Source organism: Gopherus flavomarginatus, chromosome 9 (assembly GCF_025201925.1).
Source record: "Gopherus flavomarginatus isolate rGopFla2 chromosome 9, rGopFla2.mat.asm, whole genome shotgun sequence".
Taxonomy (NCBI): Eukaryota; Metazoa; Chordata; order Testudines; family Testudinidae; genus Gopherus; species Gopherus flavomarginatus.
The window spans coordinates 15036446-15056721 of record NC_066625.1 but is presented as its reverse complement, the minus strand read 5'-3'; the positions used below and the strand labels follow the sequence as shown (position 1 = coordinate 15056721).

The 20276-nt window shown below is 42.1% G+C and overlaps 1 protein-coding gene across 1 annotated transcript; it reads right to left on the bottom strand.

Moving 5' to 3' along the window:
- Window positions 1-773: 773 nt before the first annotated feature.
- Window positions 774-20150, bottom strand: TMEM130 (transmembrane protein 130). Its single transcript, XM_050966750.1, has 8 exons — window positions 19949-20150; window positions 15107-15409; window positions 11917-12088; window positions 10808-10977; window positions 9540-9624; window positions 4199-4401; window positions 2165-2277; window positions 774-1331 (listed from the first exon to the last, which is right to left on the bottom strand). Exons 1-8 carry the CDS (start codon window positions 20028-20030, stop codon window positions 1143-1145), a joined length of 1317 nt encoding a protein of 438 aa, XP_050822707.1. The 5' UTR covers window positions 20031-20150; the 3' UTR covers window positions 774-1142.
- Between the last annotated feature and the right edge of the window lie 126 nt (window positions 20151-20276).

Below are 20276 nucleotides of genomic sequence, written 5' to 3'. Positions count from 1 at the left end.
AAGTGCTTATAAAACAGTGAGCAAATCAGCAGGAGAGAAGATGGAGAACATAGGGAAAGAAATGGAACAGAATTTGATTTTATGTAAACTCTTTCAAGGTACTTCAGGGTTCTAGTACAGTAGTAAGTTAAATGCTAGTAGTGCAGTGAATTGGAAGGCGGGAAAGGTAGTAGCCAGTATGCACTAAGCAGTGAGTTCACACAGCTTTGACTGGCAGAACCTGCTCTGAGGGACACTGACAGCCAGCACTAGTTTTAGCCTATTGTTTGCCTTGTCTCTGAAGAATGCCAGTGGGAACTTCGGTGACTACGTAGAGATTAAAAATGGGCAAAAAGGACCTTATTTTAATGCCTCATCTGAAAGATGGCACCTCTCCTGGGCTAGGAAACCTTAGTACTGCACTGCATCAACAATGTATTGAGAACCCAGCACCTTTTAAGTCATGTAATGTCCTCACACAGTACCTTGTATCTGTTGTTAGTATCTGCAGGTTTCCACCAGTGCAACATCAGCTATTATGTTTCTGGTGAACACTGATTGCTAAAATTGAGCTCCTTTTAATAGTAGCAATGTAATAATTATGGAGTCTGGTTCATTGAGAAGGGTATTGGAGTAAGAATGTTCCAATCTGGAGAACAAACAGGTTTCTTTTTAAGTACTAATATGTATTACAGTAACAGCATTTCACCTGGGTCAGTCTCCTGGTAAACTGAATGTTGTACGGCGGTGAAAAAAGAGAGAAGCACTTTTTTGTCTTTGAGTATTTCCATTTTTGAAACGAACTGCATTGAGATGGGAGTGATGGGGGAAGGTCAGATAAATTACAAAGGGGAGTGGATTTGGCAAACATCTGCACATAAAATAATCCCTCATAAGAATAACATACTGCATTTAAATGATTCAGCAATGCTCTCTACTGTAAGATATACACTTGTGTAATTCAAATATGCGAAGCTACTTTTATTGTAGTTCATTTCCTTTTAAATTACACGATGAAGTACTCTTTAGCATTGGGCCTAATAAGTAGTTAATCTCTCAATGTACCGGCAAAAATGAACCATCCATGCAGCACTTGGCTTTTAACTCATCATAAGGGAAAAGTTAAACTCAGCAGTTAACGTAACCAAATGAAGCTGTGTTCTTCACACTGTGTAAGTTTTGACTGGCTTGTACAAAGGATGAAGGAGTCTGTGGCTCTCCCTGACAGTTTCCCAATATTCTTGAGGTGGCTGAAGGAAACAGGACCTGCAGCATATTCGACCACAGCTTGACTCGGAATCGGAAGGAGAGGGATTTTTGTCAGACAGAGGAGAAAAATCAAAGTCAGCTACCTGAAAAGCAACATCAAAGAGGAGGTCATTTCCAAATTTAGGGCTACTCTAGCAAGTGAAAAATCAGAAATGGAGCCAGAGTCAGTTTTTCTCTTAACAGGCCTATTATTTATATTGTGGTACTGTCCAAAATGTTAGTAGAGTTCTAATATCTAGGATGAGCTGGTCTCTGACCCTAGTAGCGTGCATATTAATTATAGACATAACACAAGGGAAAACTCCACTAGGTGAAGAAAATAGGAGGATGGGTGGATGAAGGTTACAAAATATGCTCATATGATTACTTAGGACAGGGTATTAGGTAGAATGGTACTATCTTACTATTCAACCTCCTTTCCCACTACCACTACCTTCCTTCTTTCCATCCACGCATGGTTACCCAGGATATGTCCTTCTGTGAACACTCCCCCTGCACCTTCCCCAGGCAATCCATCCCTTCCCTCAGAACAAGAAAATATTGGAGAATATTAATGGAAATTCAATTTTAAATCGATTTCCCACTAGAATTTGCACTGCAGCCTGAATCAATGAGTTACCATCATCCAATAAGGACAAAGAGCCCTGCCATGTGATTTAAATGACCGCTTACACAGCTCAAATTTCTAATAGTGAATTCATGCAAGAAACTGCTGTGGAGTGAACTACAGACCAAGAATAATTTGGTGAAACTATTCAGTGAATAATTTCAAATATAACTGAGAAAATCACTCTCTGTTTGTGAGCAATCTGCAACCAGGAAAAAAAGAAACAACAAAAAAAGGGGTGAGATAGAAATTCATCCAGTGACTTGTTCTGAATTATTTGCCCAGTGCAAAGCAATGCTACCCCTGTACCTCCACAAGATCCTTCTGCTGTGAGCTGCTTCGGAAGGTCGTGTAGATAACAAATCCCAGCATCACTGAAATCAGAGCAATACATGGCAGGGCAAAGAAAGCCGGGTGAATACCTGGGGAAAGAAGGAATGTGTCCAGTATAATATAATGCACTGAGATCAGGCCATTCTAGGTGAAGAAACTTTAAGACTGGGTAGAATGAAAGAGTAACATGCACTTGGGCACAGGTTATTCTCCCCAAAACACTATTTAAAAAAAAAGCAAATTGCACAGCTGTATTTGAATCATCGTGGTGTATTGCTAGATTGTTTTCAATTCTTTTAACCAGCCTTCACTTTGCCAAATATACTTCCTCTTCCTCTCTCCTCAATCATGTAGCATTTTAAGCATACTTTGTGACTACACCGGGGACACAAAGGGTCCTTGAAGCTGCTCTAAAGTAGGCACCTGAGGATTTCCCAGTCTACTCCCTGAACCTGCCCTAAGTTATGCCGAGTTGAATCAGTCCTTTGCTGACCCGAAGAGTGCAAAAGCAGGAGACAGAAAAGTGAAATAAAGTCCCCTGGATCTCTCCTCACCTCCAGGTATGCAGAACATTGGGCCCAGAGAAGTGGAGGAAAAGAGAATACACAGGATCATCAGAAAATCCAAATGCTAAGGCAGGGAGAGATTCCACCCAGCAAGCCTGCTTTGTAAAAATATTCTACCTATTCTGTCTCCTAGTGAAGTAAAGCAGAAGATATCAGAACAAACCTCACATGGGGCTGGTAAATCTTCTTAATGCAGTTGCCTGGATTCTGAACTGGCCATGGCATTCAGAACCTTCAACTTCTAGGCCACTGGTTCAAATCCAGCCTAAATTTTGTAGCAACCAAAAGTAATTCCCATCTGCTAGCTGTCCAGCAGCTTCATGAAATGAGGTGGTGGTCTCAGCCACAAGTCTATTCGACGGGTGCTTGCATCATTACAAGCTGGCACTTTTGCTGGCTAGCTCAGGCCAACGACTGAGGACCAGAAGGGGACCAGCCCTTATGAGAGAACAGGGTGGTGGCGTGGGAGGTTGTAAAGGTCCTTTCCTTCTCCCCTTGCATGGTCTGCACAAAGGCAAGGTGCGCAGATAGCTCCTGAGTGTTTGTGTGCATGCTCTTGAGGTGGGCAGGAATGAGGTGTGGCCAGGGCCCCCTTCATAAGCTTGGGGGAATGGGTTGGCTTTGCAGCCCCCAGTGTAAGCCAGTGTCTTAAAGGGCATGGAAATTGAACTGCCCTCTTACCCCTTCTCCTGAGAATTTTTAGGCAGTCTCTCACTAATGCTCCAGCAAGCTGCCCTGGCCATCCTCTCTTCCCCACCTGGCACTTACCATTTGCTCAATCCTGGTCCGTTACAGATCTCTGAAAACTAGTTTCAGTTCTGGTTGCCCTGTCTCAAAAAGTGTATAACAGAGATTGATGGGATGGGGGGGTTGGAGGGGCAGAAATTGGCAACAAGAATAATTACAGACCTGGAAAGACTTCCCTATAAAGAAAGAGACTGAAAAGACTGGGACTTATTTTAAGGAGGAGGTTAATACGAGGGAATGTGAGAATTTGTATGTCCTGTTTAGCCTCTCACAATGCATGAGCTAGAGGCCACCTGTGAAATTTAAACGCAGCAAATTTAAAACTGATAAAAATAATTTTTGTGCACAAGTCAGTCATCCTATGGAACTCACAAGGTACCACTGAGACTTAGAATTTTAAAAAGGAGTAGAACATCAGTTATATGAGAGAGGAAATTTAAACAAAAACAAAAAAACCCCAAAAAACAAAACAAAACAAAAAGAGAGAGAGAGAGCATATAACCTTCACGCTTCAGGACATAAGACAACCTCTAGCTGATCAGGGTTAGGAAGAAACCATCTCTGGGCTGGTTATTCCATAACTGTTCACTAAGAAACTTTCTGCATTGTCCTCTGAAGCTTTTGGTAGTGGCTACTGTCAAAGGCACATCCAGTCATCTGAGCCAACATGGCAGTTCCTCTGTATCTCGAGTCTCACCTGTTGGCCACACTTTAATCTCATGGTACGTCTGCAACATGTTCACATCATTCTCCACTCTCACGCTGAGACAGTATTGTCCTGCATTACGAAAGGTATGGCTCAAATTGTAGGAGGAGCCATTAATCACCACTAGATGGCACTTTTCCCCTTCAAGTGGAATACATTCAGCCTTTATGAGCCAGCATAAGGTGAGTGGAGGGCTGAAATGACCAGGAAAAAATTCAGCAGAGGCTTGTAAAAAATTATTTGAAATAGGAATGCATGAATCACATAGATTAAATAGCACAGGAACTTTGAAAACATTGATGGTTGGTGTAAGTAGTAATACTGCACTGAACAAAGGCTAGAACTAAGTAACTGTACACACATTTATCTATTAAACACGTCTTCATAACACTTACATAGCCATGGATATTTTATATAGACCTGACAGCCAAATGCCTGAGAGGCTAGTGGGGCAGACAGCTTTGTGTACAGAATGTGAATGACAGTTTCTGATTGCCTAGGCAAGAACAGCAGTACACACACAGATCGCATCGCAATTCAGGACTTACAATTATTATGGCTCAGCCTACCTCTTGTTGGGAATGATGGACCAAAGTCTCAGTGGGCATAAATCAGTGTTGTTCCCTTGACTTCAGTGGAACTATACTGATTTACACCATTTGAAAATGTCCTAATACTTGCTAAGACTTTTCTCAGCTCTGTTGGTACATTAACGAATCCTCATTTCTGCAATAGCATGAATTATTCTTATGCCAAAACATTGCTGGGGGGAGAGAGGTGATCAGAGGTTGATGGAATGATTTTCAGTGTATGGGTTTTTGGCAAACATTGACTATTTGTCTTTTGTGCTGTGGCACTGATCACCTAAATCATGTGGTACTGTTTTTGTGATGCTGGTAGACCAGGTGCCAGCTTTTGCCAGGTCTGTAGGCGTCAGCTGAGCATTGACAGATTCAGAGCTGGAGACCAGACGTAGCTCACCTGGATGTTAGTGTTCAGGCTGGGTGCTAGACTTGTAAAGATGGGTTTAGTGTTTAAACTCTATAAAATGCTTGTAAATTGCTGCATGCATTAATGCTACTTGTAGCGTCTGCATCCCATGCTATAGAGGTAAACTATAAGTTTTGCTTTATAACTGTAAAAATGCCTCCTCTGAACTTGTAAACTCAGACAGGAGGAGTGATTCCCTCCACTCATGAAGGAGAACTATCAAGACTAACGCTGTGTCTACACTGCCACTTTCAGCGCTAAAACTTTAGTCGTTCAGAGGTGTGAAAAAACACCCCCTTGAGCAACAAAAGTTTTAGCGCTGAAAAGTGCCAGCGTAGACAGTGCTTTATTCCTGGGAGCTGCACTCCTGGCGATAAAGGTACCACCAATCGTTTTGGGTGGCAAAAAGCGGAGATCTCCATGGTCAACCTGGTTTAGCCCTCGAAGACATTCAGCGGACAGATTACTACATCTCTGTCATCTTTGGAAACCACAGACTATAATTCAATTGTGCCTATATGTTGCCTGCTTTAACCTGTAAATAACTCTCTCATTTCTTTTCTTTACTTAATAAGTCCTTAATTAGTTTACTATAGGATTGGCTACAAAGGTTGTCTTTGGTGTGAGATCTGAGGTAGAAATTGACCTGGGGTAAGTGACTGGTCTACAGCAACTGGAAGCAACCTGAATATTTTGTGACCTTTGGTGTACGTGACCATTTATCACTAAGTCCAGCTTGCCTGTGTGGCAAGATAGACTGGAGTGCCCAAGGGGCCTGCCTGTGTCTTTATGGTAAGACTGGTATGGTGCATCAGGAGTTCACATTAGTTACTAGAATGGTGAAATCTAATTATAGAACATACCACAAGTTTGGGGTGTCTGCCCTGCTTTCTGACAGTCTGCCCTGGGGTTGGCACTCATGATTGTGAATCATTCCACACAGAGTGACGGTTTTTGCTTTGAGACAGGATAATAAGTAAACTTCTGTTACTATTCTTTTGGATGAATAATCATTGGGGCTAAAATTTGTGAATTCACAAATATTTTCCTGAATATTGGGCAGCTGTCTGAATGGACATGAATAATATACTATTATTAATAGAAAACTAAACTTTGATTCCTTTATTTCTTTATGAAAATTTGTTACGATCAGGTTGCTTTGTTTGTAAGTCAGTTCCATTTACCATTATGAAATGCTGTAAACATCTAAGAAATATATTTTAAAAATTGAAAACCACCAGGACTCCTAAAGTATTTGATGTTGGCCACGTTCAGAGATGGGATACTGGACTAGAGTGACCTTTGGTGTGATCCCGTCTGGAAATTCCTATGCTGCTAACTTTTAGTCCTAATTCAACCCTAGCACTGAGGTCGGAGAACGGACTTCCTATGTAAACATTCTGCGAACAAACAGAAGTGGATGTCTATTATCGTTTTCATCAGTTTCATGGTATGCTACATAACCAGCCTTTCCTTGATCATCTTCATCATCACATTCCACCGCCAAGACTGAAAAGGAATCCCCTCTAGACACTGGAGGGGAAAAACTGGTTCCACAGCCTGAAGATATACCTCGGGGTCCAATCCTGCATTCCTTCTTATCCAAAACACCCATTCATTTTGGAAGCTTTGGGTCTTTCGGCCTGTATGGTTTTATCAGAGCTTAACAACCTTCAAAGGAAACCCAAGATGGTGCAAGAAGTGGTGCTGGCAATGCATAAAAGATGCATGTCTCCTTGAACAATCTCCATGGGTACTGCCTTTTGAATTAAATGTGAAACTGAGGTCCTCACTGCCTGTGGCAATTAACGATCTCATGTGGTTTTTAACAAAAGTAGGGGTATTAATCGTAGAGCCCTGGCCAAATTGCATCTTGCCGGATTACATTCTGCATACCTAGATGCTCCTGTCGTTTTATCTAGACAGAAACTGTCTTCATGTCATATAGGAAGTGAAAACTGTTACTGTCTCCAGATAAAACTGCAGGAGCATCTAAGTATATAGAATGTAATCAGGTTCAAATCCTTTGTTCTCCAATCCTCTGAGGTGCTGAGTGCCCTCAACCACTGCTGACTTGCACAGGATGCTTAGCATCTCATGGGATTAGGTCCTTAAATACCTGCTTTATTCCACCCCACACGTAGCTGGATTTCAGTGGCAAGTGAAAGAATCCTCACAAGGGTATATATGGTTTATAAAGTGCTTCAGGAAGAGTTGGCATGAAAGGTGTTGAAAAGGTAAAATATTATAAAAACGTGTCTCTTTATTTTTCATCCCTTCCTCAACTAGGGCAAACAGAAATGGACTTCATTCCCAGAGGTCAGAAAATGCTATTTTTCTTGTTCCTTGGACAATGAGAGAGGTCAATGTCTGTGATGCTGTGACACACTCAGGATTGTCATGTATGTCCTCTGCTCATAAAAAGCCTATAAAAGAGCAACAGATGAGCTTAACACAACTATTTGGATTAAAGACTTGGCAAAAGGTAAATAAAGCTTGTAAATCACAGCATCATCTTAAAGCAATGGCACAAAGCTCTTTATTTGCTAGAAAGACATCAAGGTACACCACCATTTCCACCACTTTTGGCCATATAGCTTTTTGCTGTGTTTTGCTTGTCCTCTTTATTTACATTTTTCAGACCTTTGCTCTACATGGTTCTGCGGAGGCTCATCTGCTGCTCTCTGGACTTCGATTCTGATGATAAACTTATCCTTTCTTGATCCTTTTTATCAGCATCCCATTCCTCCAACCCTGCAGCACATTCATTGCTGAGCGAAGAGGTCAGTTTGTGCTTGGCTCACTTTGAGTTCTGCTTCTGTCATAAAAATCCCATCCCCTCGGGCCAGATTTTAATTAGACCAGTTTATTTATCATTCAGTGCTGCTTTGTATCACCTATATTCTTTTTAATATGTTGGTGCTATTTCTTCCACTAGAGTTTAAGGTGTGGTTGGGTTGTTCATTCTAAAACCCTGTTTCAGGGGTCTAAAATTCACCTGCCAAACATTTTTTACAATTTATGTTAATTTGCATGCAATCTAGGCCCTGCCGCTGCAAATGTGTAAGCTCTTGAGAAGTCTTGCTTGGTTCAACAGGGGATGACTTCTGTCCAGGCAAATTACCAGTGATGTCCTGGTGTCATAAAGTTTGGGCACCTGGCAGGAGCCTTATGTACACCTGTACTTGTGCTACTGCCCTCCAGGGATAGCTCAGTGGTTTGAACATTGGCCTGCTAAACCCCAGGTTTGTGAGTTCAATCCTTGACGGGGCTATTTAGGGCAAATCTCTGTCTGGGGATTGGCCCTGCTTTGAGCAGGGGGTTGGACTAGGTGACCTCCTGAGGTCCTTTCTAACCCTGGAATTCTATGATTTGCAATGCACACAGCAACACTGTATCAACCCAGCCAGCTCTCACAGGCAGACCTGGCAAGTCTCACTCACTTGGAGGAAGACTTATTGCTGTGGGATAAATTTTAAGCCAGAGTTTGTTCAGTATCTCTCTCTGCTGAGGAAGGATTCTGTTAAGTTTTCCAACAAGACATTGCAAAACTCCTTCCCTATCTTAAAAGATCTCCTTCACTCAGACTGTCACACAGCTTGACAGAGCTCTGCAAAGCTAAACTTGGGTGTGCCACTCTTGTGTTCTTACAGCCTTGAACCTTTAGTCCCAATGCACCACTAAATGCACCAAAGTGGTGCACTGCAAAGAGGGCCGAGACCAACCTCTGCACTGTAAGCTTTCTCTCCTCCTCAGAACCAGCTGTCTTTGGCTAACTTCTTCACCATTATCCAGTTCTTTCTCTTCACTCCTCCCCTTCTGGGTCTACTGCCGCTCAGACTCTTCTTGCCTGGTTCACCTTGCGGCTGCTGTTACCTGGCTGAAACAGAACCCTAACCTTACCACTCCCTAGTGTCAGCCCTGGTGTGCCTTTTGGTTAGCGTGCCCTACATGCGGCGTGCAGGTTTCTTTAGTGCTAGGGATCAACGAGGAAGAAAAGTCCAGAGCATAGTTTAAAAAGCCCCTTATTTTCCTTCCTTTTTACTGCTCTGTTTCTCTTCTCACCGTCCTCTTTGATTTTCATTAACATTTGTGTTGTGTGTAAAGCACTTGGGGATTCTCTGAAGAGAAGTGCAGTTTATTAATAATCTACATTCCTGCAACCTATTGCAGTATGAGAGATTTTTAGAGTCATGAACAAGTAATGTGCAGTAATATCTTGTTCACAGAAAATAAATCTTTCTAGGATCAGTTCTGTAGCATACAATGGGTTACACACTGGGGAAATCAGAATTAGAAAACAATTTTTTTTAATAGCAAAGGATATTTGTGTGTTACTTACCTGCCATTGATATGTAGAGATAAACTTAAGTTTTCCATTACACGAGTCTCTCTGGAACCTATGACATTTATACTTTTAACAGCATCTGGAAAGAACAGTGTGATAAAGTCATGAAACTATGGCTTTAAAATCAAAAACAATTTCTTGTTTTACACTGAAAGTTTAATTTTTATACACTTTTCTAGGCTGGCTTATTTTAGTCACATCAGTGATATTTATTTATCATTATTTGTTTTTGCTAATAAATAGAATCGCTTCAGGTGAACTAGTATGTTTTGTCAGTTATCTTTAAAAATTACAATTGATTATTTTTATTTTTAGGCTTGGAAAGATTAGATTTTTATCAGTAAATGTTGATTTCACCATATATACACAAACTAACAAAAGAAAATTTCCATCAATGATCATTAAAATTCACAGATAGGCAAAGTAAGAAAAGTGCTGCCTGAGAAATTATTAGTTTGATTTAGGATATTTTCTTTGTATATTTTGACAGTGTGAAGTTGACAATTTGTGTTTTAACCATTACAAGCATTAGCTTTTTGAATCTCAACATCTAGTGTCATTAAATAATTATGGTCTGACCCCACCATTGTCCGTACTTCCTCCCAGTAACTTCCTGCATCTGTAAAAATGTAAATCTTTGAAAATCTAAAAAAACGCTTAACAATAAACATTGATATTATCAAAAAATAAAAATGAAATTCTGCCAAGCCTAATTTCATACATTTAGGAATTGTCCTTTGCTATGGCCTCTGGGTGCCAAAGCAAACATAAATTAGCCTTATGCAGAGCTAATCAATATAATTAAATGTAACTAGAGCTATTACACAATTTTTAAAATAATCATTAAAAATTCAAAATATTTTTGTAAGATTTACATTTTGCATTTTTTTCACAAAAAATGTATTTGACTATTTACTAAAAAAAGGTTATTGATACATAAAATCTTTTTATCATGGTTATGATAAAAAACACAGATTAGAAACCTTATAAATAATTTCATTAAAAATGAAAAATTTAGAAATTTTTTGTACTGAATGTTTGTTTTTGAAAAGGGATATTTTGATGATAATAAAACTGGTCATTTGAAGAAAAAAACTGAAAAGCTCTGTTAAACCATAGGTCTGATGCAATACTTTATTAAAGAGCTCCATAGTCTGTTTAATTATCATGTTCGACTTAAGATCTAGAAATTAGATTATACTACAGCTTGTGCAACAATGCAGGAAGTTCTGTTTTGCGCATCCAATGCCATTTATAATTACCCAGCAACTCCAATTCGGTGGTGAAATCTCCCGTTTTCTGCACAATCTTTCTTTCATGTGTGGCACTCTCAATTTGCTCCCATTCAGCTACAACTTTGAGATGTACTTTGCAATTCCCCACCGTAGAATAATTATAGTAGACAAAGGGGTCTTCAGTTACCAGCTGAGTTCTATGGGTAGCATGACAAGATTTAGAATCAGCATCATCTCTGTTCAGAAACTGCATGCATTGAATGTTTTAGATACATGAAGGTCTGAGTCTTCTTTGTTACACCAATGTAAATCAGGACTAACTCCCCAGAAGTTCGTGGAGTTATACTGATGTCAAACTGGTGAAAGTGAGATCAGAATTAGGCCCACTAGTATGGTTTTCTTTCTTTGTGTCATTGTTTTCCTTGAAAAACTTAAACAATCATCCCTAAATATCATTCATGGGTCAGAATTAGAAAGGGTGGTAATGATCTACTATTTCTTTTATTACGGTCAGTAAAGCAGGGGTGCCACAGGCAAACTAAATTCTTTGGTAAAAGAATATGGGCCACTATTTAAAAAAAATCAAACCTGAAATGTAGCACACAAACATTCATGCCAGAAGTGCTTATGCACTCATCCAAGCAGAGAACAGAAACAGCACCATGTGACTATCTCAGGTATTTATAGATGGCCAATCATTGTAATATCTAGACACTGTACAATAACAACTAAGGGAATACAATCGATTCTTCAGATGTATTTAAAAATACACTTGAGAAAATTGCAATCTGCTCATGGAGAATTCTGTAAGCAGAAAAACATGCTCAAGTCATTAAATATATTTACTATGAATTATTTGTTCAGCACTATGTATTTGCACTAGCATACCCTCTCTAACGAAACATGGACTTTAACCTAAAAGCCTGGATCTCAACACCCCTGCAGTTTGGGGAAGCTCAGCACACATCAGCACCTAAGTAGCATAACGAAACTTGGAGACAGATCCTAGGCCAAAGCCTACGTTTTTAACTGTTTGTAAGCTCCTAGACTATCTGAACATTGTGAGTGTAGGAGTGTGTTACATATCCTTACTAGAAGCATCCAGAGCCTTTCCACAAATAAACAACTGGACATACCCATCTCCAAAATCCCAGTTGTAGATGAATGATGCCGACTTGAAATAGTTACTCGGATCATGAAGAAAGAAAGAAATCAGGGTCAGAGTGTCTGTGGCAGAACTGGAACCTTGTTCGACAAATGTTCTATTGTCTTCTATTTGTGCAATGGTAAGATTCCCTACTATAAACTCTGCAGAAGATGATAAAGGAAGAATAATGAGACTGTATTTCACTTTCATAGTATTACCTACAAATCTCAAAGCCTCATTTAAACATTAATTCTTTTAATCCCTCAACATCCCTGGGAGGGTGGGTAAGCATTTTTATACCTATTTCACAGATTGGTAAATGTAGGTAGAGATTAAATGATTTACGCAAGGTCATACAGCCTGCAATAGAATCCAAGGGGGGAAATCTTAGCCCCATATAAGTCCAGAAAAGTTTTGCCATTGACTTCAATGGGGCAATGATTTCACTCCAGGAGTCCTGACTCCCTGTCCCTTGATCTAACCAATACATACTCTCTCTAAAACAAAGCATAGGAAAAGAAAATTTTTACTATTATGGATGACTGACATGCTATACACAATCCTATAATGATTTAAAATACAGTTCTACAATGTAAAGCGATTCTGTGCAAACAGCATAGTGAAGTTTGAAATTTCATGTCTCTCAGTGATGATATCCTCATATTTGCTTGGTTTATAGCAGGGGTTGGCAACCTGCAGCACACGGGCTGATTTTTAGTAGCATGCTGCTGCCATCCAGGGTCCTGGCCGCTGGCCCTGCTCATCCTGCTGCTGGCCTGGATGGACGGAACCCTGGCCGGCATTGAGCTGAGCGGGACCCCAGACCGGCAGCGGGATGACCCACTCAGCCTACTGCTGGTCTGGGGTCCCGGCTGCTGGCCCTGCTCAGCCCGCTGCCGGCCTGGGGTCCCCGCCGCCGGCCCTGCTCAGCCCGCTGCTGGCCTGGCATGCGAAACCTTAAATTAATGAGGACTTGGCATATCACTTCTCAAAGGTGGCTGACCGCTGGTTTATAGGCTGAAAGATAGTCTAGGGATGTGTTTACTGCATTTAAAAACCTGCAGCTGGCCTGTGCAAGCTGACTCAAGCTGATGAAACTTGGGCTTGCGAAGCTGTTTAATTTCAGTGTAGACATTTGGGCTTAGACTGCAGCTCAAGCTCTGGGACCCTCCTAGGGTTGCCAGTTTTGGTTGGATGTATTCCTGGAGATTTCATCACGTGACATAATCTTAAAATTAATTAATTAAAGATTAATCTTTAAATTACTGGAGACTCCAGGCCAATCCTGGAGGTTTGGCAACCCTACTCTCACCTCACAGGGTCCTAGAGCTTGGACTCCAACCCAAGCCCACATGTCTACACTGCCATTAAGCAGCCCTGTGACCCTGAGTCAGCTGGCACAGGCCAGCCCCGGGTTTATAACTGCAGTGTAGACATACCCACAATGGCCAGCATTGTGAGTGCAACCTGTGATACGAAAAATTGGGCTGGGATCTCTCTAGATCGCCCATGATCATGCTGATCAGATTCCAAGGGATAAGCTTATTATAGATAACTAGACAGGTTAGACGGATCACCTGTAACATAGATTCTGCTATCCAGTGGCAGATTAGCCCTTGGGCCAATCGGGGCGCTCCTAGGCTCCATACGCCTGGTGCTCCAAGCGGGGTTGAGGTTGGGGGCTTGCTCCACTTCCCCCACCCGCCCGGCATGCCTGCTGGGAAGCAGAGTTGGGGCCCGCACTTATTCTGGCCCAGGGCCACACAACCCCTAATCCGCCTCCGCTGCTATATTGTTAACAAATCTCTCAATCAGCAAAAGAAGCTAGAATGAAAAATCACGCTTCCAGGCTGGGACTGACTCTGCAGAACTAACTGGAGACAAAACTAAACAGACTTATTTTTTATATTGGAGCTTTTCCTTGGGCCCTGCAAAGCCAGTGCTTGGGGGCCTGCTTGCTTGGGGAAACTGGCAAGGTAAAGGTGAATCTTAGCTTTCATAGGTTAAAAAGTTTCTCTTCCTTTTCCTTGTGAAGATAGCCTTGAAAACATAAGCCGATGGAAACTGAGCACTGAGATTGAAAGGAATAAGCAGATAGGCTCTGTTTTGGCAGTAAGTGGCAGAAGAGGACTGAAAGATCCTGTGCGCACACTCAAACTCATTGTGTAAAATGGCTTGGTTAAGTTTGAGGTGTTTCTCAAAGAGTGATCTCACTAACCCTCCCCCAGATTTGCAGGTGTTCCCTGTGGCTAGTATTCTGATCCTGATGGACAAGAATCAGTTATGTTTAGGGATGATGGAGAAAATTCTTTCACAGGCCCACCCAACATTCCTGAGGATGAGTCCACTGGACAGTAAAATCAGATCATGTGACTCTAAATAGCCACATGATCAGATCTGTTGAGCGTGTAAGCCCTTTGGGGCAGGGACTGTCGTCTGTTCTCTTTGTACAATGCCTCGCATAATGGTCCGTGACTGGGCTCTTAGATGCTACGATAATACAAATAATACAACAACAGAGGTGCTATTTTACATAGTCCCACTTGTGACAGTAGCCACGCCTTCAACTGTGCTCCAGCTAGTTATTCAAAATACTTTTATACAAAGTATAATAGCTCTACCATGCCGATGGCCTCATGATATTCCTACTTCAGTCATGTCTTGTGCACAATCTGGATGTGACTGATAAAAGGGGAAGCTTGTAGATTGCTGCTGCTGCTGGAGGTCAACTCAAGTTTGGAACTGATATGCTGAGCTAGTGTGACAGCAACAATCTGCATCTCCAGGAATCTAGATTTCACAGAATAAAATACGCCTGATCCATACCAGGCTTGCTCTAGCTTTTGTGAGCTACAACTAGCAGAAACATGTGAAGTACAACTGCTCAAACATTAGATTTCTAGCATGGTTTTCTTGAGTAGTGGGCACAGGGATTTTTTTTTTGCAAGTGATCATGTTACTGATTTTCTGTCTTGGGTACTCTACAGCATGGTCTGGTGACCACAGTTCATGGCAAAAAATATCTCTGTCCACCTGTCAAAAAAACTGTTCTAGAATCCTGCTAGTAGAAGCCATGTTAAACACGGTTGTAGCTAGCACTGTTCTGAATCCCAGAATACGCAGTGCCTATCTCAGTGGAAGGTATGAAGACTTGAATGAGCTGTTCAAAGATATTTTACCTGTAACATGAAGCATTGTGAAGCTTTTGGCGATGGGCTGACATAACCAACAGTGTGTCTCAGTTGCCCAGACAGAAATGGGAAAGTCTCCAGAAAATTTACCCGTCACTGTAATCATAGAGTTAAATCGCTGCTCTGATTTCTCAATCAAAGTCAGAGGGGTAAAAATCCAGTTAAAATGATAGGACTTTAGGTCACTAATGAATGCAAGATCATCATTCTTCATACTCAAGCTGGCATGAATTGTAGCTTGAGCTCCTGTTGTGATGGGACCATTGTTGTGGATTTGCAGAACATACTGCACTGTAAAATCAGAAAACAAAAGTCATTGTGTTTTTATATATATTTCTCCCTGTGATCAAACATGTGAAAAAAGTATTAATGTGCTGTAATTATGCGGTTTTAGCACCCGATTGCACTAAACACAGTTAAGCCTCTGAACAGGTACTGCACGTTGGTATTTAAAAATATGTGTATAAACATTACTCTCCTCTCTAGCTCCATGACTAGTTATATGTTATTTAGAATTAAAACAATTCACAGTGAAAAACATACATTTCCATAGGAATGGGTCCTGGAAATATTACAAAATAGAGAGGGGCCCAAATCAAATAGCTAGATCAGAATACCCACAAAACTTTGGGGAAGCTTAGATCCAGATTTGGACCTTGCAGTTGGTTAAATAAAAGTGTATACGTAGAGAAGGGGCAAAACATATCTGTAAAGTAATAAACCCTCCCCAGCTTTGTTTGACTTCTGAAATGTTACAAGCTAAACCAAATCCTTCCTGATAAGGGTCTGTTCCAAGATGTGCAAACGCCTTCCATTTTAGGACTGTTTTTCTCTTTCTGTGTCACCATGTACAGGAACTCCTCACTTAAAGTCATCCCGGTTAACGCTGTTTCGATGTTAAGTTGCTGATCACTTAGGGAACATGCTCGTTTAAAGTTGTGCCATGCTCCCTTCTAACCTCGTTTGGCAGCTGCCTGTTTTGTCCACTGCTTGCAGGAAGAGCAGTCCCCTGCAGCTAGCTGGTGGCTTGTTGGAACCAGGGTGGACCAGCAGCCCCCTATCAGCTTCCCACTCCCCTAAATTCCCTGTGCAGCAGCTGCCTGCAGTTCAGCTGTGTCCCTCCACCCACTGCTATGTGCTGCTTCTGCCCTCTGCCTTGGAGCTGCTTCCAGAGACGCCTGCTTGCTGTATGGGGCGGGGGGGGGAAAAGGGGAGCTAATGTCAGGGTGTCTCCCCCTCCCCCCTGCTCCTGCACCCCACTTACTCCATCTTTCATAGAGCAGGGGGGACACACGATGGAGGGAGGGAGCTTCTAGGCAGTAGCTTTCCTCTCAGCAAGCTGATTTAATTAACAGGCCATGTACTTAAGCCTGGGGTCAGCTACTTAAAGGGGAAATGTGCATTTTTTCTCTCACACCCCAGGTTTGTGTCTCTGTCTGACCTCCCTCCTTTCCTGCTGTCTTATAGAGTGTTGTGAGCATTAACCCTTCAGGGCTCAGTCAATTGCTAGTTCATTTAGCAGTAAGATATTCCCTGGGAAATATCCCACCCTCTGACTCCTCCACCTCAACCAAGCTTCACAATCATCATCACTGTGTACCGGTATTAAATTGTTTGTTTAAAACGTATACTCTGTGTGTGTACATATATATATAGTCTTTTGTCAGGTGAAATTTTTTTTTCCTGGAACCTAACCCCCTCATTTACATTGATTCTTATGGGAAAATTGGATTTGCTTAACATCGTTTCGCTTAAAGTCGCATTTTTCAGGGACATAACTACAAGGTTAAGTGAGGAGTTCCTGTACAAGCCTGAACACACTTTTTACACCAACTTTGTATGGTGAGGAGAAAAAAACCTTTGTGTAGTTAAGAGAAAGATTCGGTGCAGAGGAAAATGCAGGCTTCAGCGATCACCTGGGCCAAGCTCCCTTAAAGTGATTTGTAATTTTAAAGTATAGGGGCAAATTCAGTGCTGGTGGAAGCAGGCACAAACTTGGGCCAGATTTTTAAAGGTACTTGGGCACCTAAAAATGCAGATAGGTGCCTAGCAGGAGTTTCAAAAGTGCCTAAGTGGCTGACTCCAGTTGAAATCAATTGGATTTACGCACCTAGGTGATTAGGAAAATTCCACTAGTTGCCGAAGTACCTCTGCACATGCATTAAAACTCTTGGTGTTTCAGCCTCTTATCACCAGAGCAGAATTTGTCTTATGGACATAGGTACGATGAGTTGGTCTTGGGAAATCATTACAGAGCCAGTCTCTGCATTTGAAACAAGACCACTTTTACTTTAAGCCTACAAAAATAACAGGCATTATTCCATTGTGGATTTTGCAACGCAAGCCAGAAACTGAAGCGCACACATCATATGGACATGCCAACTGTCGCAAGTTTATTGTGAGAGATGTGATCACGAAGTAAAATGAAGCCTCATTCATGATCTTGTGATAGAATTCTCAAATCTCAGGATTGTTTTTCTACCCTGGCTGAGTGTGGCTCCCGCTGTCAGCCCTGGGTGGCCGTTCCCCTGGCAGTCTGGAAAGTGGGACAGGGGACCCTACTGCAGCACCCTGAGGCCTGGGATGGGTGAAGAGGAGCAGAGGTGAGACTAGAAAGGCTGAACTATGGCCGGAGGGTAGCAGGAGGGCTGATGTGAGTAGGTAAGGGCTGATAGGGTGGAGATTTGTACTGATGGTGGGTTCTGAGCAGATGGGGTGAGTGCTGGGAGGCTGAACTGAGGGTGTTGGGGTCAGGGGTCAATGGGGAAGGGGGGCTGAACTGATGGGTGGTGATCATGGGGACTGGGGAAGTCAAGTGAGGGGGACTGAATTGGAGGGGTTGGGTGAGGAGAGAACTGAAGGAGGACTGGGGGGCAGGATAAAGTGCTGGGCAGGTGATGGGGGTGACAGCTCCTGCAATTGGGGTCAAAATCACCTTATCCGGCACAGGTGGGAGAGTGGGAAATTGTCAAATGTACACGCCCTTAGGATGGGCAGGTTTTTTTTTATTTTTAAATCAAGAGACTGACCAAAACAACACAATAAAATCTTCTTTAAAAGTCACACTATTAGGGGTCAATCTCATGATTTTTGATCTCTTGAAGTTGGCAATACTGTACAAGTTAATATCATAGAACTTCACCCAGGGAATCCCTTTCCCCAACTGTATTCATTCTTCCTGCTAGTTTTGTATCGGGCTTTTGTAGCCACAACTCCATTTCTTCCAATCACCCCCTGCTTCATTAAAAAAAAAAAAGAAATAAAAAGACCACAACTTCACTGCAAAGACTAAATTTTGTGTGAGTACATCTGATGCTGTTCTGCAGAACTCATCTTTATAAATAGTCATTGTTAGCTACACCCTTCGCTTAATCAATGTTTCCGTGAGCAGAGTTTTGGCCTGAAGATGTGTCCCCAAAACCAGGTATGTGTTACAGGTTTAATCCCCTTATTTCTTTATTAAACCCAAGAAAAATACAGGTTTTTCCTTTAGCCTTAAGTGTATGAAGGAGAACATACTTTTTTGTTTGTTTTATGGTCCTCAATTACTAACCTTCCCTCTCTCCACTTCTCCCAGCCTGGGAAAGAACCAGTCTAGGGCCCTAATTTAAAGGAAACATCCACAGCCTAAATTGCATATGCTAGTGAAGGTTAGCCCTGTATTCAAGGGGCATGAGAAAGGGGGTGGGGGAACTCAAGCCCTTGCGGAATGGCTGGGAGTAGAAAGAAATGTGGTGGTGCAAAACTGGAAAAACTCAACTCCTTCCTGATGCAGGTAACCTTTTAAAAACTTAGATGGAGAGAGATGGCTCCTATTTCTCTATGTAAGTTAGACTTAGCTCACTGTCCATTTTGCTGAAGCACAAATGGAGGAAAATAGCAGAAATCAGTGGAGGATATCAAAAAGAAATGGGGGAGGGGTCTTATTGAAATATGATAACTAAGAGAGAGGGGGCTCAAGGTCACACAATGCATAAGTGGTGGAGTGGAGTATTTAACCCAGCTCTCCTGACTCTCTTCTCACACCATTTGATGTAAGATGCAACACAGCCATGCTATGAAGGAGCAAAAGGAGAGGTGGGCTGTCTTAATTTTTGTGACTCACTGGGTGCAATAGCAGTGAGGGAGCAGAGATGTTTTACTGCATCCCAATTAGGAAGCAAATCTAGAAGGGGGCTGACAGACTCATTCTTGTCCTCCCAGATTTGCCAAGCCTCACCACTAAGAGGAGGTGGGAGCTGAATGAGGTTTATGGATTAAAAAGGGCAGAAGTAGCTGCCTTTCCCTCCCCCCCCCCCCGTTTGTTCTGTAAGAGAACTTGCTCATTATTGCCAGCTTCCTACTGGGAAGGTGTCCCTTGAGGGTGCAACTCCCTTCACACCTGCTCCAGCTATTCAAGCAGGATGAATGAATACACAATCCACTGTGGAACAGGAAAACAAAAAGTCATCCTTATAAATAACCAGTATTCAAGCTAGGAGGTTTAACCACATCTCCTTCAGTTTCGGAGTAGGGTTTTATCACTCTTTGGAAAAACAGAAACCTAGCACTGCAGAAATTAGCAACGGGAAAAAGATCTCTCATCCAATCTTTTCCCCTGCAAATGCAGGACTGTTTCCATATGTAGGATAAATATGACACTGCAAATTTTGCTGCAAATGCAGATACAGCAGTTATTTTCATCACTAGAAATGCTCAGTTGCTTCTGAGCTTGCCTGGAAATAAATGCTGCTGCTGTGTTTACAGCAGCATAAGATTGCTTTTTAGGACTGCTTCTAATGACCCCTGGCTCATTAGCCCTGTACTGAGAAAGGAGCAGATCTACCTTACCTGCTGCTGACTTGAAATGGAAAAGGAACAGCACCATGCAAGTCACTTGGAGGATGCTCGGGGTGAAAAATGCCAGGGCCATTTGTGGTTAGTGTGCCAAGAGAAAGAAGCTGCTGTCTGTTCAGCTCCGATAGCCAGACTTCATCTTCCAAATGGGCTCGAATTTGTCTTTATGCTGGGGAGGAGACGGGGAGCAAGCAACCACGGCTGCTGTCCCCTAGAGGCAATGTGCGGTACTGTGCTGTCTGGGTTTTTTTGTTTATTTTCTCTGTACATTGTTTGCCCAGCAAATCCTGGCTACCTAACCAATGTAGAAAAGTTATTAGGT

Coding starts and splice junctions, on each gene's coding strand:
- TMEM130 (XM_050966750.1), bottom strand. CDS start 20,030: ATGGCCCTGGCATTTTTCACCCCGAGCATCCTCCAAGTGACTTGCATG. Junction 9,625..10,807: donor CACCGAATTGGAGTTGCTGG/GTAATTATAAAT, acceptor TGTTCTTTCCAG/ATGCTGTTAAAAGTATAAAT. Junction 2,278..4,198: donor GATTAAAGTGTGGCCAACAG/GTGAGACTCGAG, acceptor TTCTTTCCCCAG/GTATTCACCCGGCTTTCTTT.